At 42.5% G+C, this 26917-nt stretch overlaps 1 protein-coding gene across 1 annotated transcript; it reads left to right on the top strand.

Moving 5' to 3' along the window:
* The first annotated feature begins 194 nt into the window (after window positions 1-194).
* Window positions 195-26660, top strand: LOC311057109 (guanylyl cyclase-activating protein 1-like). Its single transcript, XM_084074039.1, has 4 exons — window positions 195-566; window positions 12536-12685; window positions 14907-14994; window positions 26370-26660. Exons 1-4 carry the CDS (start codon window positions 372-374, stop codon window positions 26492-26494), a joined length of 558 nt encoding a protein of 185 aa, XP_083930165.1. The 5' UTR covers window positions 195-371; the 3' UTR covers window positions 26495-26660.
* The last annotated feature ends 257 nt before the right edge of the window (window positions 26661-26917 follow it).

Below are 26917 nucleotides of genomic sequence, written 5' to 3'. Positions count from 1 at the left end.
CCGTGTCCACCGGTCCGACTGTAATCGTTCACCAAATGGAAAAGGAGTTCGGGTTTTATTCGTTTAACTGGTGATGGTTGGTGAGTGACTCATGGGGAGGTCACTCTGTTGAGCCTTTTGTACAGCGCGTTTTTTTTTATCTGCGAGTCCAGGGCTAATTATGCACAGTTTAAATTGATTCAACTTGTATTTATTCATCATTGATTTGAACCTTTTCGTTTTTTTTCATTGTTTTAAACGGTATAAAGCCGTTGACCTGAGCGGCTCACTGGCGTCGACCTCGCTGTCCTACCGTTTTGTCGGAGGTGGAGGTTGGGGCGCTTCCTGACGGACAGACAGACAGACAGAAGGACAGACAGACAGAGGGCACCATGGGTAACCATGGGTCGAACCTGGACGACATCCTGGCGGAGGACATGCACCACTGGTACAACAAGTTCATGCGGGAGTCTCCGTCGGGCCTCATCACTCTGTTTGAGCTGAAGGCCATCCTGGGCCTGAAGGGCATGAGCGAGAACGCCAACAGCTACGTGGACCAGGTGTTCCTCACCTTTGACCTGGACGGGGTGAGTCACACACAAACACACACACACACGCACGCACGCACGCACGCACGCACGCACGCACGCACGCACACACACATGCACGCACACATGCACAAACAATGCACACACAATGCACACAAACACACAGACATGCACACACAATGCACACGCACACACAGACATGCACACACAATGCACACGCACGCACACGCATGCGTACAGGAGTGCACCACACACTCACCACACACACATGCACGCACAAACACACACATGCACAGACAATGCACACACACACTGGATTTGCCGGGCAGATCGGGGTGAAATCCTTGCCTCTGCTTTAGTTTCCTGCCCCTGTATAAGGTGTGTGTGTGTGTGTGTGTGTGTGTGTGTGTGTGTGTGTGTGTGTGTGTGTGTGTGTGTGCGTGCAAGCGTGTTTGTGTGTGTGCGTGTGCGTGTGTGGTGCAGCCATGATACATTTTTGTATCTTTTGTACAACGTATCTATGAAATGGGTACATGACTAATAACTGACAGCTCAGCTGACATACGTAAAGCTGCCTTCCACATGCATGTTGTGTTACACTTAACATCCAGTTGGGATAACAGTTTGGGAGCCGGGAGGGAGAAGAGTCTAGGACGTGTGGAGCGTTGTCCAGGGTGTTTTAGAGAAGAGAAAAGAGTATACGATGTCTAGGACGTGTGGAGCGTTGTCCAGGGTGTTTTAGGGAAGGGAGAAGAGTCTAGGACGTGTGGAGCGTTGTCCAGAGTGTATTAGGGAAGGGAGAAGAGTCTAGGATGTGTGGAGCATTGTCCAGGGTGTTGTAGAGAAGGGAGAAGAGTCTAGGACGTGTGGAGCGTTGTCCAGGGTGTTGTAGAGAAGGGAGAAGAGTCTAGGACGTGTGGAGCGTTGTCCAAGGTGTTGTAGAGAAGGGAGAAGAGTCTAGGACGTGTGGAGCGTTGTCCATGGTGTTTTAGGGAAGGGAGAATAGTCTGGGACGTGTGGAGCGTTGTCCAGGGTGTTTGAGGGAAGGGAGAAAGTCTAGGACGTGTGGAACGTTGTCCACGGTGTTTTAGGGAAGGGAGAAGAGTCTAGGACGTATGGAGCGTTGCCATTGTCCATGGTGTTTCAGGGAAGGGAGAAGAGTCTAGGACGTATGGAGCGGTGTCCAGGGTGTTTTAGGGAAGGGAGACGAGTCTAGGACGTGTGGAGCGTTGTCCAGGGTGTATTAGGGAAGGGAGAAGAGTCTAGGACGTGTGGTGCGTTGTCCAGGGTGTTTAAGAGAAGAGAGAAGAGTCTAGGACGTATGGTGCGTTGTCCAGGATGTATTAGGGAAGGGAGAAGAGTCTAGGACGTGTGGAGCGTTGTCCATGGTGTTGCAGAGAAGGGAGAAGAGTCTAGGACGTGTGGAGCGTTGTCCAGGGTGTTGCAGAGAAGGGAGAAGAGTCTAGGACGTGCGGAGCGTTGTCCAGGGTGTTTTAGGGAAGGGAAAATAGTATGGGACGTGTGGAGCGTTGTCCAGGGTGTTTTAGGGAAGGGAGAAGAGTCTAGGAGGTGTGGACCGTTGTCCAGGGTGTTTTATGGAAGGGAGAAAAGTCTGGGACATGTGGAGCGTTGTCCAGGGTGTTTTATGGAAGAGAGAAGAGTCTTGGACGTGTTGATTGTTGTCCAGGGTGTTTTAGGGAAGGTATGTGCAGCATTCCTGTGTTAGCTGATGTAAGTGAGCCGGAAGGGTTGTGGGATTGGATCAGGCTCTGAGGGTATGGGGGTGCCATGCCTTGAAGGCCAACTTCAGTGTTTTGTACTAGAAACTGGGCTTGAAACCGGGATCTGAAAACACTCTTGTGCTGTTTTGACCACTTTGGTTTTAATACTATTGTCTTTATGCACAGCAGCTATATTGGAAAGAAACTGAGCCTCTTCCTCACTTCCTTCACAGGTGTTACCTGTGATACTAATGAAGGCTCTGTTCCATTTAGTGTAGCACAGTGGTTCTCATAATGTGTAATTTCAAAGACCCCCATAACTGTCAGTGTTACACACCCGTAAAGGGAAAAAGAACCCCCTCGAGGAACCATGAGGGTCCCTGGACCACACTTTGAGACCCACTGGTGTAGCAGAGTGTTTCCAGTGAGCCAACATGCACAATATCAGCACCCTGACTCTGTTTGACCAGAATGGAACAGAGCCTTCATTAGTATCATTGGTAACACCTGTGAAGAGGCCAAATTTCTTTCCAATATGGCTGCTCTGCATAGAGCCTATTTGGGAGAAATGTTGTCAGTCTGCAGTCATCTATAGAATAGAACCAAAATGTACATTGTACTCAACAATGTATGCAGTATCTGTAAAACTGATACTTATGCAGTGGTTGAACCCTATAGCATCCCTATTCTGGGGTGAAAATCGGGCAAAATATAGCCGATCTACAAGCTCCACAACTCATCGCAAACGCAACCCGCTGTAAGATAGTAGATCGGCTATTGTTGGAGATGTGAGAGATCTGATGTAGAGGGAAATACTAGTGTCCCTAGTGTAGAGGATGGATGGATGGATGGATGGATGGATGGATTGATTGATTGAATACTGTATTAACATGCTTATTAACTGTACAGTTGGTAGTACAGTCAAAGCTTAATATGCTAAAAGGATAACACAAAAATGAATTCCATTGCGGTGTATTGCACTCAATTCACCTGTAATACATATGATACAGACAATACAATGCAATACAAAATATACTACGAAACGTATTGGAATAAAGCTCAGTAGAATCATAAGGTATATTCACAGAGAAAGTAGGGGAGGGGGTCAGGGGATTCTACTATCAAGGAGTTGTTCACTTGCATGTTGATGAAAGGAATTATTTTAGGTCCGTTTTGAGTTAGGGTAGGGAGTCAAGCTCCTTCATGTGTTTTGGTAGGTCATTCCACATTTTGGTGGCAGCATAGAATGATGTATTTGTACCCACATTTTGAAGAAATAAGACCTTATGAGATGAGCTCCTTCTGGTGTTATGCCTACAGTATTTAGACCTGGAACACAAAGAAGTAACAATTTATACACCGAATACACCGTTTTGGTGTATTCGTTGCTGTATACAGTATATAGCCACATTATTTTTTGTAATTCATTTGAATAAAATGTTTAGTTTTCAGAAAACTTAGGGTAGGATTTTTAAAAGGTGTTTTTAGAATCGGCCTCAGGTCTAAATGGGTTGAAGACCAGACCTTGTAGTCTTATTAGTTTGTTCTGAAAGGTCTGCAGCTTATTTTTAGTGACATTGATATTGTGAACCATGAGGTATAGTCAAAATTACATTGGATGAGGGCTTCAGCTAGAATCATCCTCAGTGCACTCAGAGGAGATCCTGCCCAAAAATCTGTTCTTTGGTTGTCTTTCATATTCACTGTTGATGGCATTCTTTCACCGGAAAGTTTGTTATCCAAAAAACAATTACTTCTTCATTAATTGGAGTTAATTACAGTGGTGTAAAGTAACTAAGTACATTTACTCAAGTACTGTACTTAAGTACAATTTTGAGGTATTTGTTACTTTACTTGAGTATTTCCAATTTTCAGTACTTTTACTTCTACTCCACTATATCTCAGAGGCAAATATTGTACTTTTACTCCACTACAATTATTTGAAAACTTAAGTTTCTAGTTACTTTGCTAATTCCTAATTTATACATAGGCTATTTGAAAATAGCCGATCTACAAGCTCGCGACGCGTTGTGAGTTTGTAGATCTGCTAATTTCAAACATTTTACTACTTTTGCTTTCGGTACTTTAAGTCTATTTTGATGCCAATTCTTTTGTACTTTTACTCAAGTAACATTTTGAACACAGGCCTTTTACTTGTAACAGAGTATTTCTACATTGCAGTATTGATACTTTTACTTAAGTAAAAAATGTGAGTACTTTTTCCACACTGATTAAATACATAGGCTACATATACACTGTGGTTTTTCAAACAACTCTCTATTCTCGTCAGGCTATATATGGAGACAGTCACTTTCTATTGGCTCGCTGGCTAATGAGCTTAGAGCATGTTAACACAGCGAGCTAATTACCACTGACCCTGCAGGATTTCTGATCCCTGTGTGTGTGTGTGTGTGTGTGTGTGTGTGTGTGTGTGTGTGTGTGTGTGTGTGTGTGTGTGTGTGTGTGTGTGTGTGTGTGTGTGTGTGTGTGTGTGTGTGTGTGTGTGTGTGTGTGTGTGTGTGTGTGTGCATGCGCGTGCACGTGCGTCTGTGTGTGTTAGAGAGAGAGTGAGAGAGACAGTCAGTAGAATCAGGAGGGTTTGTGTGTCCCTCACCTAGCTCTGGTCCATAGCCTTAGAAGGAGTTCTCCTTAAGGCTATGGGACTTTCGAGCCTTTTGCATTTTGTTCCATAAATCAGTGCTATTGAATACCCTTTACGTCTTTGTGTTGTTTAAAAAAATATTGAACCAATGAAAAGTTTTAAAAAGCGCTTCTGACAAAAGCAGCGAACTCCATTGGATCCTCAAACTTTCTGCTAAACTAGTCCACCAAATGGGGGTGGAGTTAGCTGGTTTTGCTGACTCCAGGCTCCACCCCCTTTGACCTCCAACCTCATTGTGAGCTTGGAGGTCCATTTAGCTGTTCTTATCAATGATGAACAAAACCTCCTAACTCCACTTTTTGTTTTGTTTTTGTCATTTCCTGAAAAATTAACATTTTAGAGTTAGCTGGTTTCTGCTGGACAGCAGGGATACTGTTTTGCTTAATGCCCAATGCCTGTACTCTGATTGAGCATGTTACTGCATGTGCATGTCTGTATCTGTATTATGGTTTTCCTGTACTAATGGGTTTTTGTCTCCATATGAATTTTGCTACTTGGGGTTGAACCGGTGGGGTGGGAGTGGCTAGCTTTGGGAGAGCTCTTGTCTTGTCTTGTCTGCCTGCATGTTGTATTTTTTCTTGTGTATTGTATGTTTTTTTTGTTTGTTTGTATTGTATGTCCTGTTCATTTGTGCTACGGACCCCCTAGAAAATTAGATGACACATCTCAAGGGGTTTATCCTTTTTTTGCAAATAGCAGATCTACAAGCTCACATTGCATAGCATCGCGACACATTGAACTGGAATGATGTGCTCCATATCCATCTTCATTAGTAAGGGCTCGAGCAGCAGTATTCTGAATCAACTGCAGTCGCCTGATCCATTTTTTTGTGGTGTGAGGTGCATTCAGATTTGAGCATCAATGTAAAGGATAATATAGCATTTGCAGGCGCATTATGTCTAATCTATGGCAGTGGTTCCCAAACTGTTTGGGGCTCAGGGCACCCCTAACCCGGTATATATGTATTTCATTACATTTGCATTACTTTTCACTCATTAGCTCACATGAACATAATGTGCATATTAAGGATAAGGATAATTCCTTTAACAGGTCCGTTCATGAAAGTCCTTACGGTCTTGTTTCCAATGAGGGCCTGTGAGCAATTAGGGGTTAAGAGTCTTGCTCAGGGACAAATTTCATTTCATCGACATATTTGCTGGCCTTGCCTGGAATCGTACCTGGGGCAACCAGGGCCTCTGGCTCCCTAGGCGGGCTCACTAACTCAGCTATGGCCGCCCCTGGTATTGACATAATATACATAATGATACATAATGTATCATTATTCTTATTATTAAAAGATGATGATGATGGCGACCACAACATTCAAATGAACACACAGTTGAAAGCATACTGTGCGTCCCCTCTATCTTTCATTTTGTCATTTCGATCACCTAAAATATTCATTGTCTTTCGGACTTGTATCCTGGATGGCTAAGAGGAAATTATTTTGTCCTTGAGGTTTAAGCTCAAAACCTATGTGAGGGATATTGGTCGATTCCAAATATTATCAAAGTATTCCCTTGGCACCCCTGGACTGGCATCACAGCACCCTGGGGTGCCATGGCACCCACTTTGAGAAAACCTGATCTATGGTGTTGTTGGTGAGCCTGTTCTTTAGCTACTGAATAAGTTGATGTATACAGGGCCGTGCTTTGCTGTAGGCAAGGTTCGGCGGCCGCCTGGGCCACCACACAGGCAGGGGACCCCATGAGTTTTTTTTTCATTTTTTTTGTTCTTCTATATATATATATATATATATATATATATATATATAAATAGAAATAAACAGCTTTCCAATCCATTCGAGACCCTTTTAAATTATTTTGAATCAGCACAATCTACATCGCGTGAGAAAGTTCAGTTGAGACTCTCTCTCTCTCTCTCTCTCTCTCTCTCTCTCTCTCTCTCTCTCTCTCTCTTTGTGAGGAGTGAATGTGTGGGTGAGAGGCTCTCTCTCTCTCTCTCTCTCTCTCTCTCTCTCTCTCTCTCTCTCTCTCTCTCTCTCTCTCTCTCTCTCTCTCTCTCTCCAATTCAATTCAATTCAATTCAATTCAAAGGAGCTTTATTGGCATGAGAAAACATATGTTTACATTGCCAAAGCAAAAGTGGAACACACAATCAAAACAAAACAAAACAAAACAATGAATGTACAAATAAATGTTAACTTTGTGGATGGTTTTAGCATGTAGCTAATTGCAATGTGAAAATATTCGGACTTTCAAGTGATCTGTGTCTGAAATCTGACACAACAGCCACACATTAGCCACAGAAACCACCACACATGTTGGCTTTGACATGGTAATGTGTGTTTCACTTCAAATTGAATTGTTCTACTTCAATGTTTTGTTTTTGATGTCAGTAATGAAAGTAGCTATTCTTCTTCATAATAACATGTTTAAGTGCTATACTGTAGTTATACTGACTGAGACAACAGACTGAAAAACAATGTTTTATGACTGAATGCCCCCATTGGAGAGAAAGAAAGAGAGTGAGACACCAATAATATGTGCTATTATTTAATTTCATAACAATTCACTATGAATATAACTTGTAATGAAGTAGTGAGATTGTAATAGAGTTATCAGAAAGACAGACAGACAGACACTGTCTGTCTGTCTGTGGACACACACATAGGCCTACATGTATTTAGTGTGTGAGAGGAGAGGTGAGCTTGGTATAAACTTTTGAAAGTTTGAAACTCTCTCTCTCACTCTTTATATTTCTAAATGTAATTAAGTATAGCTTGATCTGCTATTTCCACTCCTTTAAGAAAGATATATATAATATATATTTATAAAAACATATATATATTTTTTGAAAAACAGTTTTTCATCTTTTGAAATAATGAAAAACTAAATGTAGGAAACAAACAATTAAGGGTTATTTACTCGCGACCCTTAAAAATTGGTCCGTGACCCTTAAAAATTGGTCCGCGACCCTTAAAAATTGGTCCGCGACCCACATATGGGTCCCAACCCAGGGGCCTCATGCTGGAGTTTGCCTATAGGGCCTCCTGATCCCTTACCACGGCCCTGGATGTATGCCTAAATCTAAGATGTTTATAGTAGGGATGCACCGATATCGGCCGTATATCAGTACCTGCAATATCTGCCTTAAAAATGCATCTTTTGCAATCTTTATCGAATCGCTATAGAAATGATATATATATTTTTTACCCAATATTTTGTTTTATAATATTTACGTTTGAATGTGAAGCTGATGATGAAGGCTCAATCTTTAATCAGTGTTTTCTGGAGAAGCTTTCAAAAGAGTCAGCAAGTTGGAAATATGTCACATAAAAATACTATGTGTACATTTTTAGAATTGTGCATCTTCGGCCTAATACATCAGGTAATAAACATGCACTGTTTGTTAGCATTATGCATCTGCACCCAGAATCACAGATACTGTATAATACGTGTATGGTAAACCCTAATGGAAACTTGTAATGTAATATCAGTATTGATCAATTTGACAATGCAAATAATCGGACATCAGCTATCGGCCCAGATTTCAACATAGTTTTTAATCAGTCAGTGGTGGGAAAAGTACTCACAATTTCGTAAAGTAAAAGTATCAATACTGCAATGTAGAAGTACTCTGTTACAAGTAAAGGGCCTGTGTTCAAAATGTTACTTGAGTAAAAGTACAAAAGTATTGGAATCAAAATATACTTAAAGTACCAAAAGTAAAAGTACTAAAATGCTTGAAAATAGCAGATCTACTTAGCTCACAACATGCCGCGATGTGACGCGCTGTGAGGTTGTAGATCTGCCATTTTCAAAGAGCCTATGTATGAAATAGGGCTAAAGTGGTTAATGTATGTTTTATAATATGATAATTTATATATGCAAAGTTAGTAACTAAAGTTTTCCAATAATTGTAGTGGAGTAAAAGTACAATATTTGCCTCTGAGATGTAGTGGAGTAGAAGTAAAGGTATTGAAAATTGGAAATACTCCAGTAAACTAAAAAATACCTCAATATTACTTAAGTACAGTACTTGAGTAAATGTACTTAGTTACTTAACAACTCTGATCATAATAAATGACACTTTTCCCGTTTAAAGTGGGATGAAGAGGGGGGGGTGTCGCCTTGTGTTTCGAGCTTGTAGATCTGATACTTTTGATGTTTTTGTGTGACCTGTGGTATGATCAAGTAGGGCATTATTTACATCCTTACCTCCCTCTCCTTGCCCCACCATCCTTACCTCCCTCTCCTTGCCCCACCATCCTTACCTCCCTCTCCTTGCCCCACCATCCTTACCTCCCTCTCCTTGCCCCACCATCCTTACCTCCCTCTCCTTACCCCACCATCCTTACCTCCCTCTCCTTACCCCACCAACGCACCTGTTGCTGAGCCTTTTTATCAGGAGTGCAAAAATATGTAATGTTTATCATTTTCAGATCGTAAATATCAACTCATAAAAAAATGTACTCATCAAAAGTGCATGAAAATGGTCATCAGGTAAAAGACTATTATGCCACTGTAGCGTGCTGCTGAGTGCTACAGATGAGACCGTGTTCTAATGAGATGTTCTGCTTACCTGCTTTATTGACACACACACACACACACGCGCACGCGCACACACACACACACACACACACACACACACACACACACACACACACACACACACACACACACACACACACACACACACACACACACACACACACACACACACACACATTCATTCATTCATTCAAGATTTATTTATTCTCGAAATTACACTGAGTAATTAAACTCATTTGCAGTGTCGTCGAGTAATACAATACAGTGCAAATTCAACAACATCACAGTTTTAAAAATACTTTACATCCGGGAATTGAAAAGGAAAAAGGCATACAGTACATGTGAGATATAAAAAAAGTTACAAAAAGAAATCAAGACAGCATTTTTCAGAGTTCTAAAAACAATTACACATTGTGGTGACCTGTTTGGTCACCAGAGTTCTAAAACGACTGAAAGGTACTAGAGTGGTTAATTTCAATGTAGTCTGCAGGTCATTCCATGTGGTAGGACCACAGAAGCTAAAAGCAGATCTACCAAATTCAGAGTTGACCTTGGGCACCTTAAATGTGAGAAAACTACTTGAACGGGTGTGATAGGGTCCAGCGGGGGCCCATTCCAAAAATGATGAGATGTAGCTAGGACAATCTCCAAGTATGGCTTTATATAAGAACAGATGCCAATGCAGTTCTCGTCTCTCTGCCAAGGAGAGCCATCCAACCCAGAGCCATCCAACCCACACACACACACACACACACACACACACACACACACACACACACACACACACACACACACACACACACACACACACACACACACTGTATTCTATAGGCTATACAGCCTGGCTAGCTGTGTTGCTTGCTATAACCTTTATAAGTTTACTCTATTGAGCTCTCTCTTTCTCTCTGGTGTGTGTGTGTGTGTGTGTGTGCGTGCGTGCGTGCGTGCGTGCGTGCGTGCGTGCGTGCGCGCGTGCGTGTTTGTGTGTGCGCACGTGCACGCGCTAATAAACCGACAAACAGACAGACAGGTTTCCTTATTTTATAGTAGGACAGCAGGGTATTTCTTCCATGTAATATCACTGATACGTGTGCTCCTTACTATTGGTTGATGTCACTGATCTAGGATCTGAGGTTGTTCTACAGTTTGGGATCCAGGAGAGAGAAGAGTCTAGGACGTGTGGAGCGTTGTCCAGGGTGTTTTAGAGAAGGGAGAAGAGTCTAGGACGTGTGGAGCGTTGTCCAGGGTGTTTTAGAGAAGGGAGAAGAGTCTAGGACGTGTGGAGCGTTGTCCAGGGTGTTTTAGAGAAGAGAGAAGAATCTATGACGTGTGGAGCGTTGTCCAGGGTGTTTTAGAGAAGGGTCAAGAGTCTAGGACGTGTGGACAGTTGTCCAGGGTGTTTTTGAGAGAGAGAGAGAGAGAGAGAGAGAGAGAGAGAGAGAGAGAGAGAGAGAGAGAGAGAGACACAGAGAGAGAGATAGAGAGAGAGAGAGAGGGTGTTCACAGGAGTTAAAATGTCTTAAAAGTGTTTAAAGGTGATTTTAGGATCAGCGGGAATGTAGACTTAAAAAGGAAGAGGAGATGCGAGCAAATGTGGAGGAGAGGAAGTCAAGTTCAAACTAATTTCATTCTATAAAAATGCCAACATGCTTCATCAGGGAAAGAACTGATTTCAAAAGTCATAGCAAAACAACACAGCCAGCCAGGCTATAGAATACACAGAGTGTGTGTGTGTGTGTGTGTGTGTGTGTGTGTGTGTGTGTGTGTGTGTGTGTGTGTGTGTGTGTGTGTGTGTGTGTGTGTGTGTGCGTTTGTGCGTGCGTGCGTGCGTGCGTGCGTGCGTGCGTGTGTGTGTGTGTCCTGAGAGTGTCCTGATAAGCAGCTTATAGCTCAGAGATCTTAGAGTTGACCCAAAGATCTCCGAGCCAGGATGAATGCTGTGTCACTGAGGACACTGACTCTGTTGTAAAATGACTCTGACTCTATTGTAACTCCATTAAAACATGACTAATAGAGCACCGAAGTCTGACATAATTTACACATCCTACCTGGTTCGCGGTTTATCAGCCCCGTTCTGCATTCCCATAGACGTCTTTAATATCGCGTCAAATAAGAACTGTGTTCCAAAAATAAACAAATGACCCCGGCGGTTTGACTCTTATGGATATGAAGCATCAACTGACGGTGAGAAAACGATAATGTTACTTCCGCCGAATTAGTTAAAGTTTCGCCAGAAACAGACTGTCTCAAATATAAGTGATTGACTGTCATAAACGATACAGAACCTCCTCCCTGACAATATCGCCGAGACAGTTTGTTTATTTTTGGACCACAATTCTTATATGAGACGATTCTAAGCTGACCCAATGTTATTCTCCATAGAGAAATCACTTTACGAACCAGGGGATGAACGAGTGACGTCAGGACTTCTGTACTCTATTGACTAGAATTATTTGGAATAGGGAGATCCCAGCTAGTGTTCAAGTGGTTAATGTAAAAAATGCAAAGAAAGTTCCTTCTCACAAAGATTTGGCAGTCCTAGGGGTCCCGGACCACCTGTCGAAGACTGGATTAGATGAATCCTTAAACTGCATCTTAAATAAAAAAGGGTTACGTTTATTAGCCTAAAGTGGCCACGAGTCCATGGTCTCAAAGGCCAATTTTTAATCCTCACACGAAAGATGGCTGCATAACTACCTCTTCAAAACTATGCCCCTAATTTAACATGATCCAGATGTGTCCTTTTTTACATCTGTCCATGCTAATTCACGTAGAATATTGTTTATACTGTTGTGTTTTGTGTCGTTTGGTATGATTTACGCTACACAGCTGTTTCTTTCTTTTTGTTCTGTTTTCTCAAACCGTCCGTTCCTTTTCGAAAAGACCACAATGGAAACAAGCTTTCGAGCTTCCTTGGTTATGTGTGGTGTTTGCACACACCCACGCATCACGCACGCATGCGCGTGCACGCACCCACGCACATACACACGCGCGCAAATGGGTGAATGTAATGCACATTATAAAGCGCTTTTAGGCGCTATATAAATGTACCATTCAAAATATTCTGTATTTACCCCCCCTCTCTCTCTCTCTCTCTCTCTCTCTCTACAGGACGGCTACATAGACTTTGTCCAGTACATAGCAGCGGTCAGTCTCATGTTGAAAGGAGAGATCAACCAGAAGTTAAAGTGGTATTTCAAACTCTTTGATCAGGACGGCAACGGCAAGATCGACAGGGAGGAGCTGGAGACCATTTTCACGGTAAAACTCAAGGCAACAACATTGTTACATTGCATTTGATTGGGTAAAGTGCGGCCTGCTTCCTGATCTGAAGGCGCTCACACGTTCTGAACGGGACTCCCGACAGATTCAGTAGCGCAGCTCTGAATCTGTTCTTGAGAGATTAGGATAGACATGCAGAAAAATGTAATTAATAAATACATTTGTACAATATATCCAACATACTAGAAGGAAAGAACAACATGGTTAGTGTAATAGGATCCTTACAAGTCAACTTATAGACAGTGGTGGAAAAGTACTGACATTTTTTACCTAGGTAAAAGTATCAATACCACAATGTAGAAGTACTCTGTTACAAAATGTGTTCAAAATATTACTTGAGTAAAAGTACAAAAGTATTGGTATCAAAATATACTTAAAGTACCAAAAGTAAAATTATAGAATATTTGAAAATAGCAGATCTACAAGCTCATTAGTGAGCTTGTAGATCGGGCTATTTTCAAATAGCCTATGTATAATTAGGGCTAAAGTGGTTTATGTGTGTTTTCTAATATAATAATTTATTCTGCAAAGTAACTAGTAACTAAAGTTTTCAAATAATTGTAGTGGAGTAAAAGTACAATATTTACCACTGAGATGGAGTGGAGTAGTAAATGAAAGTATTGAAAATGGGAAATACTCCATTAAAGTAAAAAAAATAATCCTCAAAAGTGTACAGTACTTGAGTAAATGTACTTAGTTACGTTACACCACTGCTTATAGATGGTTATAATTAGATCCAGCTGTCAGATTATTTTAACACTTTTTAAAGGACAGAACATGACTGGACGTTTTTCTAAACGTTGTACTTGTAATTCAAGATTTTTGGGGGGGATCTTGGGGGATTTTGTCCTCTGCTTCATTATTGAAATGTTTTAACCCTGCTTTTTTGTTGTCTTTTTTTTACCACCACTGAACTAATAGAGCCTGCCTGATTGTTTTGACCTTCAGGTCAAAATTGGTGTCAAACCAGAAACAGGATGGTGTCAAAGGTCATGTCTCACCTAGACACAGGATCTAAATGTCTCAATAGAAGACCAGGGAGACCAAATACAACCACCCCAATTGTATACATTCTATTCTATAACACACTCTACTATACAGGTGTACTAGTATGTTATTAGCTAGAAACGGTAGTTGAGTCAGGATAAAATGGGTGTTCTCTGGCCTAATGAGTTCACAGAGATCATTGTTAATTAGATTAATTAACTAATTAATTAGATTAATTGCGGGATTACGGCTGAATTTAGACATCTTAATCTCAGGATGATCTCATCTAATTAGTATCCAGGACGGGACAGCCGCTAGCATGCAATGAGCTCATTGAGTGTGACCTGCTTCCTGGAGGACGATACAGACAGCCTTTAGTTTTATGTCTCTGTCTGTCTGTCTGTCTGTCTGTCTGTCTGTCTGTCTGTCTGTCTGTCTGTCTGTCTGTCTGTCTGTCCGTCCTATACCGTCCGTCTCTCCTACACCGTCTCAGTTAAGAAGACACATTATTAACATTATTGTTGATGTGCAGGTGCATTTGGTTACGTTACAACTCTACTGTTATTTCTGTATAATATTCAGGTTAAAGTGACCTGGTTGAAAGAGGTTGCATTTTAGAGTTTAAAGAAAAAGGGCAGGACAAAAGCGCCGGCTACCGATTTTTCTCAATAAAAATCAGTCAATCACTCAAGTCTGGTCAGTTAACACTAACAATAGGCTCTATGCACACTTGCACAGCAGCCATATTGGAAATAAATTGGGCCTCTTCCTTACTTCATTCACAGGTGTTACCAATGACACTAATGAAGGCTCTGTTCCATTCTGGTCAAACAGAGTCAGGGGTGCTGATATTGTTGAATGTTGGCTCACTGGAAACACTCTGCTACACCAGTGGGTCTCAAAGTGTGGTACAGGGACACTCCTGGTTCCTTGAGAGGGTTCTAAATGCCCCCTTATGGGTGATGGAACCAAATGGACCCAATTTCTTTCCAATATGGCTGCTATGCATATAGCCTATATGTTATGCAGCATGTATTTCAACATGTTGCTGTTATTTATTCCATCTGTCTGTCTGTCTGTCTGTCTGTCTGTCTGTCTGTCTGTCTGTCTGTCTGTCTGTCTGTCTGTCTGCCTGCCTGCCTGCCTGCCTGCCTGCCTGCCTGCCTGCCTGCCTGCCTGCCTGCCTGCCTGTCTGTCTGTCTGTCTGTCTCAGGCTGTCCAGGACATAACACGGAACAGAGACATCAATCCAGAGGAGATTGTCTCTCTTATATTTCAAAGGATTGATGTTAATGGAGAAGGTGAGGAAGCCTATTATTCATATTATTAGTATTATTAGTATTGCTATTCTTATTAGTATTATGTCATTAATTTTCAGTAGTGTTATTAGTAGTAGGCTGTTATATGATGTGTACATTTGTGCTTGAAACACATTGTTCAATGTAAGTAAGTAAGTATGAAATGTAGACGTGTGGAAATGTATGGATTCTAAGATGAATCAATTAATTAAGAAGGGTTCATTTGTCACTCACTCATACAGGTCCACACAGTGAAATATACACAAGAAAGTAATAAGAATGAAATGTAATAATAAAATATAGCTGCAAGCAGCAATTAGCGGTTTCGAGAATAATGGCAGACTGGCAGACTGTGACAAGAGTGGCAGACTGGCAGACTGGCAGACTTTGACAGAGTGGCAGACTGGCAGACTGGCAGACTGGCAGACTTTGACAGAGTGGCAGACTGGCAGACTGTGACAGAGTGGCAGACTGGCAGACTGGCAGACTGTGACAGACTGTGGCAGACTGGCAGACAGACAGACTGTGGCAGACTGGCAGACTGGCAGACAGACAGACAGACAGTGACAGAGTGGCAGACTGTGACAGAGTGAGAGAGAGAGAGAGAGAGAGAGAGAGAGAGAGAGAGAGAGAGAGAGAGAGAGAGAGAGAGAGAGAGAGAGAGAGAAAGAGAGAGAGAGAGAGAGAGAGAGAGAGAGAGAGAGAGAGAGAGCAAAGTGCACATGTCTGAATTAACAGGGTCATGTTTTGCATAATGCAATTTAAATGTAAACTGTGACAAGTGGGGTTTGAGCCGTGGACCTTTGGCACATGAGACTAACACTGTATTGATCAAGCTATTCAATCCACAGCCTTGGTCAGTGAGAAGGGAGAATCCAACAAAACAAAACAAAACAAAAGAGGGAATGAAGTACATCATACATTGAAAACAAGTACTCTCAATAAGCGTTTCATTTAACAATTGCATGTTTATTCATTGATACAGTCATGTTGTGTGTAATGCAATTGAGTTGAGGTCTGCATGAGGTGAGATTTGAACCGGCGACGCTCTGGTATCAAGGCAGATGATTAAGCCATTGGGCCAACAGACCCGAACTGATGAAAAGGGAGTTCACACACATGACACACTTTCACGCAAATTGCTCAGAAATACTGGATTTAAATGTTTTTCAAACTGCTCAAAATTGCAGACAATCTAAGGGCGGAGTTTACTGGTTAACAATTGCACATGCATTCATTGATACAGTCATGTTGTGTGCAATGCAATTATAATGAATTCTACATGACGTGGGATTCGAACCAGGAACCCTGTGGTTTCAAGGCAGATGATTAAGCCATTGGGCCAACAGACCTGTACTAGTGAAAAGGGAGTTCACACACATGACACACTTTCACGCAAATTGCTCAGAAATCCTTGGTTTAAATGTTTTTCAAACTGCTCAATATATTTCGGAATGGAAACTAGTGGAAAATAGTCGATCTACAAGCTCACAACGCGTTGCTATCTAAAAAGGTGTGAGATTGTAGATCGGCTATTTTCACAAGAAAGTATGTCATACATAAAAAAAAACTACTCTCAAAAGCATTTCGTGTTATTGTCTAAACATTGCACTTGTCTGAATTAACAGGGTCATGTTTTGTACAATGCAATTTAAATGTGAACTGTAATTCGAACCAGGGACCTTCGGCACATGAGACTCACACTCTACTGGTGGAGCTATCCAATACACAGCCTTAGACAGTGAAAAGGGAGAATCCAACCAAACAAAACAAAAGCGCGAATGAAGTACGTCATACATTGAAAAGAACTACTTTCAAGTATGCATTTCTCGTCATCTTTAACAATTGCACATGTATTCATTGGTATAGTCATGTTGTGTGCAATGCAATTATGATTAAGTCTACCTGAGGTGGGATTCGAACCGGCTACCCTATGGTTTCAAGGCAGATGATTAAGCGATCAAGCTATTGAACCAACACACCTGAACCTGTGAAAAAGGGCCTCAAACATGTATTTGACACAGTTTCATGCAAATTGCTCAGAAATCCTGGATTTAAATGTTTTTCAAACTGCTCAAAATTGCAGACAATCTAAGGGCAGAGCTTACTGGTCAAAGTGATACATGTGTTCCTCATGAGTCAAGGCACATGTGTAAGCAGGTTTAACGGCTGTCGGCCAAACGAGGCATGACTTTTGCCTGTTTAAAGTTTGCATTTTCAAAAAATTGCTATAGCGCCCCCCTTTGACCAATTGGAGTAAGATTGGTTTCAGTGATACTTGGAAGGACCCTCTACAATATTGCAAAGTGTCAAACAAATGTGAGTCTGCATGTATGTGTTAGGGGCAGATGAATAATTTAAAAAAAGCTGCAATTTTCATTGGCTTATAAAAGCTTAACGTTTTCACTTATGGAAAATCCGCTAAGTTACGTTTGTCGGCATTGGTCCAAAGTTCATGTGTATACAGTTTCGTACAGATTGCTCATAAATCCCAGGAGAAGTGATTTTTTTACTGCTTTTTACTGCTTTTCATAGAATTCGAAATGGTGGGAGATCTAAAGGTCAGAGGTCAAAAGTCAAACAGCGAAAGTTGTTAGGCATGAGGAGACGCATGTGTGTATCGAAGTTTCATGGCTGTAGGTCGAACAGGGCATGAGCTGTACCTGTTCAAAGTTGGCATGTTCAATTGAGTGCTACAGCGCCACCCTTTGGCCAATGGTTGTGAGTTTCGGGTTTTCGCCGTTTGGCATAGCCCTCTACCATATTGCCGAATTTCATAAGAAGTGACCAGGCGGTTAGGCCAGAACTGGCAAAAACGGCGGAAGAATAATAATAATAAATATAGCTGCAAGCAGCAATGAGCGGTTTCGAGAATAATGGCAGACTGGCAGACTGTGACAGAGTGGCAGACTGGCAGACTGGCAGACTTTGACAGAGTGGCAGACTGGCAGACTGGCAGACTGTGACAGAGTGGCAGACTGGCAGACTGTGACAGACTGTGGCAGACTGGCAGACTGGCAGACAGACAGACAGACAGACAGACAGACAGACAGTGACAGAGTGGCAGACTGGCAGACTGGCAGACTGTGACAGACTGGCAGACTGGCAGACTGTGACAGAGTGGCAGACAGACAAACAGACAGACTGTGACAGAGTGGCAGAGTGGCAGACTGGCAGACAGACAGACAGTGACAGAGTGGCAGACTGGCAGACTGGCAGACAGACAGACTGTGGCAGACTGGCAGACTGGCAGACAGACAGACAGTGGCAGACTGGCAGACAGACAGACAGACTGTGACAGAGTGGCAGACTGGCAGACAGACAGACAGTGACAGAGTGGCAGACTGGCAGACAGACAGACTGTGACAGAGTGACAAAGTGACAGACTGGCAGACTGGCAGACAGACAGACAGACAGACAGACAGACAGACAGACAGTGACAGAGTGGCAGACAGACAGACAGTGACAGAGTGGCAGACTGGCAGACAGACAGACAGTGACAGAGTGGGAGAGAGAGAGAGAGAGAGAGAGAGAGAGAGAGAGAGAGAGAGGCAGTGAGAAAGAGAGGCAGTAAGAGAGAGAGCGAGAGAGAAGAAGTGAACATGCATTAATTAACAAAGTCATGATTTTTGTTCAGTAAATTATATTTGGACCGGTTAAATTGGGGTTTGAACCAGGGACCTATAGACTTGTGGGTAGACAGTGTAAAGGATAAGGATAATTCCAGGTCCGTTCATGAAAGTCCTTGCGGTCTTGTTTCCAATGAGGGCCTGTGAGCAATTAGGGGTTAAGAGTCTTGCTCAGGGACACATTTCATTTCATCGACACATTTGCTGGCCTGGCCTGGATTCGTACCTGGGGCAACCACGGCCTCTGGCTCTCTAGGTGGGCTCACTAACCACTCAGCTATGGCCACAGTACAGACTGAGCCATTGGATAGACAGAATTGGATTTAATATGTGGTAAGTTATCATACAGCATGGGTTGCTTATTATATACATACAAGCTCATAACGCGTCACATTGTAGATCGGCTGTATGTGGTTACTGTAGGTGTTGTATTAATAATTACATCTGCAAAGTAACAAGTAACTAAAGCTGTCATCTGCTGTAATTGGAGTAGAGTAGAGTAGTAAAGTAAAAGTACCTAAAAATTGTACTGTGCATGTGGCAGGTGTGATTGGTGATGAGTGAGAGCAGGTGAGAGGGGTGGATCCAATCCATGGGAATAGGGGGAATTCCAAATGATGATCACCTCAACGCATTGTTGGGGACAGGGATCGAACCAGCGACCTATGGATTCACAGGCTGCCTCTCTTCTCATTGAGCTAAAGATATGGCCTCCCTGATGGTGTCTGTTGATATCTATAGGTTTTTCCGTCCTATAGGTTCTTCCGGTGTGAGATTGTAGATCAGCTATTTTCACAAGAAAGTATGTCATACATAAAAAACAACTAACAACAACAACTAACAATTGCATGTTTATTCATTGATACAGTCATGTTGTGTGCAATGCAATTGAGTTGAGGTCTGCATGAGGTGTGATTTGAACCGGCGACCCTCTGGTATCAAGGCAGATGATTAAGCCATTGGGCCAACAGACCCGAACTGATGAAAAGGGAGTTCACACACATGACACACTTTCACGCAAATTGCTCAGAAATACTGGATTTAAATGTTTTTCAAACTGCTCAAAATTGCAGACAATCTAAGGGCGGAGTTTACTGGTTAACAATTGCACATGCATTCATTGATACAGTCATGTTGTGTGCAATGCAATTATAATGAATTCTACATGACGTGGGATTCGCACCAGGAACCCTGTGTTTTCAAGGCAGATGATTAAGCCATTGGGCCAACAGACCTGTACTAGTGAAAAGGGAGTTCACACACATGACACACTTTCACGCAAATTGCTCAGAAATCCTTGGTTTAAATGTTTTTCAAACTGCTCAATATATTTCGGAATGGAAACTAGTGGAAAATAGTCGATCTACAAGCTCACAACGCGTTGCTATCTAAAAAGGTGTGAGATTGTAGATCGGCTATTTTCACAAGAAAGTATGTCATACATAAAAAACAACTACTCTCAAAAGCATTTCGTGTTATTGTCTAAACATTGCACATGTCTGAATTAACAGGGTCATGTTTTGTACAATGCAATTTAAATGTGAACTGTAATAAGTGGGATTCGAACCAGGGACCTTCGGCACATAAGACTCACACTCTACTGGTGGAGCTATCTAATACAGAGCCTTAGACAGTGAAAAGGGAGAATCCAACAAAACAAAACAAAAGCGCGAATGAAGTACGTCAAACATTGAAAATAACTACTTTCAAGTATGCATTTCTCGTCATCTTTAACAATTGCACATGTATTCATTGATATAGTCATGTTGTGTGCAATGCAATTATAATGAAGTCTACCTGAGGTGGGATTCGAACCGGCTACCCTATGGTTTCAAGGCAGATGATTAAGCGATCAAGCTATTGAACCAACACACCTGAACCTGTGAAAAAGGGCCTCAAACATGTATTTGACACAGTTTCATGCAAATTGCTCAGAAATCCTGGATTTAAATATTTTTCAAACTGCTCAAAATTGCAGACAATCTAAGGGCAGAGCTTACTGGTCAAAGTGATACATGTGTTCCTCATGAGTCAAGGCACATGTGTAAGCAGGTTTAACGGCTGTCGGCCAAACGAGGCATGGCTTTTGCCTGTTTAAAGTTTGCATTTTCAAAAAATTGCTATAGCGCCCCCCTTTGACCAATTGGAGTAAGATTGGTTTCAGTGATACTTGGAAGAACCCTCTACAATATTGCAAAGTGTCAAACAAATGTGAGTCTGCATGTATGTGTTAGGGGCAGATGAATAATTTAAAAAAAGCTGCAATTTTCATTGGCTTATAAAAGCTTAACGTTTTCACTTATGGAAAATCCGCTTGGTTACGTCTGTCGGCATTGGTCCAAAGTTCATGTGTATACAGTTTCGTACAGATTGCTCATAAATCCCAGGAGGAGTAGGCTTTTTACTGCTTTTTACTGCTTTTCATAGAATTCGAAATGGTGGGAGATCTAAAGGTCAGAGGTCAAAAGTCAAACAGTGAAAGTTGTTAGGCATGAGGAGACGCATGTGTGTATCGAAGTTTCATGGCTGTAGGTCGAACAGGGCATGAGCTGTACCTGTTCAAAGTTGGCATTTTCAATTGAGTGCTACAGCGCCACCCTTTGGCCAATGGTTGTGAGTTTCGGGTTTTCGCCGTTTGGCATAGCCCTCTACCATATTGCCGAATTTCATAAGAAGTGACCAGGCAGTTAGGCCAGAACTGGCAAAAACGGCGGAAGAATAATAATAATAGTGAAAGTGTAGAGATGTAATAGCTTTCGAAGCCTGATGGCTCTCGAAACCTAATGAAAGTGTAGAGATGTAATAGGGTTCGAAGCCTGATAGGCTCTCGAAACCTAATAATAGTGAAAGTGTAGAGATGTAATAGCTTTCGAAGCCTGATGGCTCTCGAAACCTAATTAAGTCTACCTGAGGTGGGATTCGAACCGGCTACCCTATGGTTTCAAGGCAGATGATTAAGCGATCAAGCTATTGAACCAACACACCTGAACCTGTGAAAAAGGGCCTCAAACATGTATTTGACACAGTTTCATGCAAATTGCTCAGAAATCCTGGATTTAAATGTTTTTCAAACTGCTCAAAATTGCAGACAATCTAAGGGCAGAGCTTACTGGTCAAAGTGATACATGTGTTCCTCATGAGTCAAGGCACATGTGTAAGCAGGTTTAACGGCTGTCGGCCAAACGAGGCATGACTTTTGCCTGTTTAAAGTTTGCATTTTCAAAAAATTGCTATAGCGCCCCCCTTTGACCAATTGGAGTAAGATTGGTTTCAGTGATACTTGGAAGGACCCTCTACAATATTGCAAAGTGTCAAACAAATGTGAGTCTGCATGTATGTGTTAGGGGCAGATGAATAATTTAAAAAAAGCTGCAATTTTCATTGGCTTATAAAAGCTTAACGTTTTCACTTATGGAAAATCCGCTAAGTTACGTTTGTCGGCATTGGTCCAAAGTTCATGTGTATACAGTTTCGTACAGATTGCTCATAAATCCCAGGAGAAGTGATTTTTTTACTGCTTTTTACTGCTTTTCATAGAATTCGAAATGGTGGGAGATCTAAAGGTCAGAGGTCAAAAGTCAAACAGCGAAAGTTGTTAGGCATGAGGAGACGCATGTGTGTATCGAAGTTTCATGGCTGTAGGTCGAACAGGGCATGAGCTGTACCTGTTCAAAGTTGGCATGTTCAATTGAGTGCTACAGCGCCACCCTTTGGCCAATGGTTGTGAGTTTCGGGTTTTCGCCGTTTGGCATAGCCCTCTACCATATTGCCGAATTTCATAAGAAGTGACCAGGCGGTTAGGCCAGAACTGGCAAAACCGGCGGAAGAATAATAATAATAAATATAGCTGCAAGCAGCAATGAGCGGTTTCGAGAATAATGGCAGACTGGCAGACTGTGACAGAGTGGCAGACTGGCAGACTGGCAGACTTTGACAGAGTGGCAGACTGGCAGACTGTGACAGAGTGGCAGACTGGCAGACTGGCAGACTGTGACAGACTGTGGCAGACTGGCAGACTGGCAGACAGACAGACTGTGGCAGACTGGCAGACTGGCAGACAGACAGACAGTGACAGAGTGGCAGACTGGCAGACTGTGACAGACTGGCAGACTGGCAGACTGTGACAGAGTGGCAGACAGACAAACAGACAGACTGTGACAGAGTGGCAGAGTGGCAGACTGGCAGACAGACAGACAGACAGTGACAGAGTGGCAGACTGGCAGACAGACAGACTGTGGCAGACTGGCAGACTGGCAGACAGACAGACAGTGACAGAGTGGCAGACTGGCAGACAGACAGACAGTGACAGAGTGGCAGACTGGCAGACAGACAGACAGACAGACAGTGACAGAGTGGCAGACTGGCAGACAGACAGACTGTGACAGAGTGACAGAGTGGCAGACTGGCAGACTGGCAGACAGACAGACAGACAGACAGACAGTGACAGAGTGGCAGACTGGCAGACAGACAGACAGTGACAGAGTGGCAGACTGGCAGACAGACAGACAGTGACAGAGAGAGAGAGAGAGAGAGAGAGAGAGAGAGAGAGAGAGAGAGAGAGAGAGAGAGAGAGAGAGAGAAAAGAGAGAGAGAGGGAGAGAGAGAGAGAGGCAGTGAGAAAGAGAGGCAGTAAGAGAGAGAGCGAGAGAGAAGAAGTGAACATGCATTAATTAACAAAGTCATGATTTTTGTTCAGTAAATTATATTTGGACCGGTTAAATTGAGGTTTGAACCAGGGACCTATAGACTTGTGGGTAGACAGTGTAAAGGATAAGGATAATTCCAGGTCCGTTCATGAAAGTCCTTGCGGTCTTGTTTCCAATGAGGGCCTGTGAGCAATTAGGGGTTAAGAGTCTAGCTCAGGGACAAATTTCATTTCATCGACGCATTTGCTGGCCTGGCCTGGAATCGTACCTGGGGCAACCAGGGCCTCTGGCTCCTTAGGTGGGCTCACTAACCACTCAGCTATGGCCACAGTACAGACTGAGCCATTGGATAGACAGAATTGGATTTCATATGTGGTAAGTTATCATACAGCATGGGTTGCTTATTATATACATACAAGCTCATAACGCGTCACATTGTAGATCGGCTGTATGTGGTTACTGTAGGTGTTGTATTAATAATTACATCTGCAAAGTAACAAGTAACTAAAGCTGTCATCTGCTGTAATTGTAGTAGAGTAGAGTAGTAAAGTAAAAGTACCTAAAAATTGTACTGTGCATGTGGCAGGTGTGATTGGTGATGAGTGAGAGGGGTGGATCCAATCCATGGGAATAGGGGGAATTCCAAATGATGATCACCTCAACGCATTGTTGGGGACAGGGATCGAACCAGCGACCTATGGATTCACAGGCTGCCTCTCTTCTCATTGAGCTAGAGATATGGCCTCCCTGATGGTGTCTGTTGATATCTATAGGTTTTTCCGTCCATTATGAACCAAGCCTCTATTTCGCTAACTACTGTAGATCACTGGTTCACAAAACATTTACCAATAAAGTTTTTTTTTTGTCTCCTCGGACTGGAAACTAGTGAAAATAGTCGACCTACAAGCTCACAACGCGTTGCTATCTGAAAAGTTGTGAGATTGTAGATCGGCTATTTTCACAAGAAAGTATGTCATACATAAAAAACAACTACTCTCAAAAAAGCATTTCATGTTATTGTTTAAAAATTGCACATGTCTGAATTAACAGGGTCATGTTTTGTATAATGCAATATAAATGTAAACTGTAATCAGTGGGATTTGAACCAGGGACCTTCGGCACATGAGGCTCACACTCTACTGGTGGAGCTATTGAATCGACAGCATCAGATAGTGAGAAAGGAGAATCCAACAACACAAAACAAAAGGGCAAATGAATTACGTCATACATTGAAAATAACTACTTTCAAGTATGCATTTCTCGTTATCTTTAACAATTGCACATGCATTGATACAGTCATGTTGTGTGCAATGCAATTGAGTTGAGGTCTGCATGAGGTGAGATTTGAACCAGCGACCCTGTGGTATCAAGGCAGATGATTAAGCCATTGGGCCAACAGACCCGAACTGATGAAAAAGGAGTTCACACACATGACACACTTTCACGCAAATTGCTCAGAAATGCTGGATTTAAATGTTTTTCAAACTGCTCAAAATTGCAGACAATCTAAGGGCGGAGCTTACTGGTCAAAGTGATAGATATGTTCCTCATTGATACAGTCATGTTTTGTGCAATGCAATTATAATCAAGTCTACCTGAGGTGGGATTCGAACCAGCAACCCTGTGGTTTCAAGGCAGATGATTAAGCTATCAAGCTATTGAACCTACACACCTGAACCAGTGAAAAGGGAGTTCAAACACATGACACACTTTCACGCAAATTGCTCAGAAATCCTGGATTTAAATGTTTTTCAAACTGCTCAAAATTGCAGACAATCTAAGGGCAGAGCTTACTGGTCAAAGTGATACATGTGTTCCTCATGAGTCAAGGCACATGTGTAAGCAGGTTTAACGGCTGTCGGCCAAACGAGGCATGACTTTTGCCTGTTTAAAGTTTGCATTTTCAAAAAATTGCTATAGCGCCCCCCTTTGACCAATTGGAGTAAGATTGGTTTCAGTGATACTTGGAAGGACCCTCTACAATATTGCAAAGTGTCAAACAAATGTGAGTCTGCATGTATGTGTTAGGGGCAGATGAATAATTTTAAAAAAGCTGCAATTTTCATTGGCTTATAAAAGCTTAACGTTTTCACTTATGGAAAATCCGCTAAGTTACGTTTGTCGGCATTGGTCCAAAGTTCATGTGTATACAGTTTCGTACAGATTGCTCATAAATCCCAGGAGAAGTGATTTTTTTACTGCTTTTTACTGCTTTTCATAGAATTCGAAATGGTGGGAGATCTAAAGGTCAGAGGTCAAAAGTCAGAGTGTGAAAGTTGTTAGGCATGAGGAGACGCATGTGTGCATCGAAGTTTCATGGCTGTGGGTCAAACAGGGCATGAGTTGTACCTGTTCAAAGTTGGCATATTTCAATTGAGTGCTACAGCGCCACCCTTTGGCCAATGTTTGTGAGTTTCGGGTTTTCGCCGTTTGGCATAGCCCTCTACCATATTGCCGAATTTCATAAAAAGTGACCACGCGGTTAGGCCAGAACTGGCAAAACCGGCGGAAGAATAATAATAATGAAAGTGTAGAGATGTAATAGCTTTCGAAGCCTTACAGGCTCTCGAAACCTAATGAAAGCCAAGGAATGTAATAGGGTTCGAAGCCTTACAGGCTCTCGAAACCTAATAATAATGAAAGTGTAGAGATGTAATAGGGTTCGAAGCCTTACAGGCTCTCGAAACCTAAAAAGAGAAAAGTAAGATATGAGAGCAATAAGATTAAAAGTAGATTAAAAAGGGGCGATACTTAAAAAGGACTCCGGTACTTCAACTCAAGAAAAAATAATATGACACAGACACTTTCACTTGTAGTGTAGTAATATTTGACCAGGAGTATCTATACTTTGACTGGAGTTGAGTATTGTATCCACCACTGCCGTCAAACCCCCCAAAAATGGCAGTGGTGGGCAAAGTACTCGACTCCAGTACTTGAGTCAAAGTATCGATACTGCTGGTGTCTGATAAATGACTACATTGTAAGTGTGAAATTGTGAGTCATACTTCGTTGCACGACGGTATCGCACAGTTAAAATAATCGAGCTGCAACAGCCCCCCAACAAAAACTGAGGCGTAACCCCTGTTGACCTTGTGCTCCTCAGGTGAGCTGACCTTGGAAGAGTTCATCGAGGGGGCCAAGGACCACCCGGACATCATGGACATGTTGAGGAACCTCATGGACCTCACGCCCGTCCTAGTCATCATCGTAGAGGGACAGGGGCAGTGAGCAACTGCAGAGAAACCAGACGATGGATGAATTATATATAAACACTGTCTACACTCTGCCATATGCATTGTCTACTTGTAGATCTGATCTTTTTCAGAGTGCGGCACACAACGTGCGACCAAGTGAAACAAATCAGGCATTACTCTGTACCGGGAGAATCCCGCAGACTGTAAGATCACTCTGTACCGGGAGCAACCCACAGACTAATATATCGGGGACATAGTGACCGGGACGCAGTGGTTAATGAAGTCCTGTTTTGACGCCTCGAGTTCGGCATTAAATTGACTTTTTTTCTCTTTTCGGGGGACCGTCGCTATCTTGGATTTTTGCAGTCAGAAGTTACCATATTTGGACGAGAGGGTGGAGCATGGAATATACGCATTGCTGCGCCTCTATCCCGATCGCAGTGGTAGGGCGACTTGG

Source organism: Gymnoscopelus microlampas (assembly GCF_963454915.1).
Source record: "Gymnoscopelus microlampas genome assembly, chromosome: 12".
Taxonomy (NCBI): Eukaryota; Metazoa; Chordata; class Actinopteri; order Myctophiformes; family Myctophidae; genus Gymnoscopelus; species Gymnoscopelus microlampas.
The sequence above is the reverse complement of the archived record's forward strand: the minus strand, read 5'-3'. Positions and strand labels throughout refer to the sequence as shown.

Bases quoted from the DNA above. Each gene is read 5' to 3' on its own strand.
- LOC311057109 (XM_084074039.1), top strand. From the start codon at position 372: ATGGGTAACCATGGGTCGAACCTGGACGACATCCTGGCGGAGGACATG. The intron at 567-12,535 runs GTGAGTCACACA...CTCTCTCTACAG, and splicing joins TCACCTTTGACCTGGACGGG to GACGGCTACATAGACTTTGT. The intron at 12,686-14,906 runs GTAAAACTCAAG...TGTCTGTCTCAG, and splicing joins AGCTGGAGACCATTTTCACG to GCTGTCCAGGACATAACACG.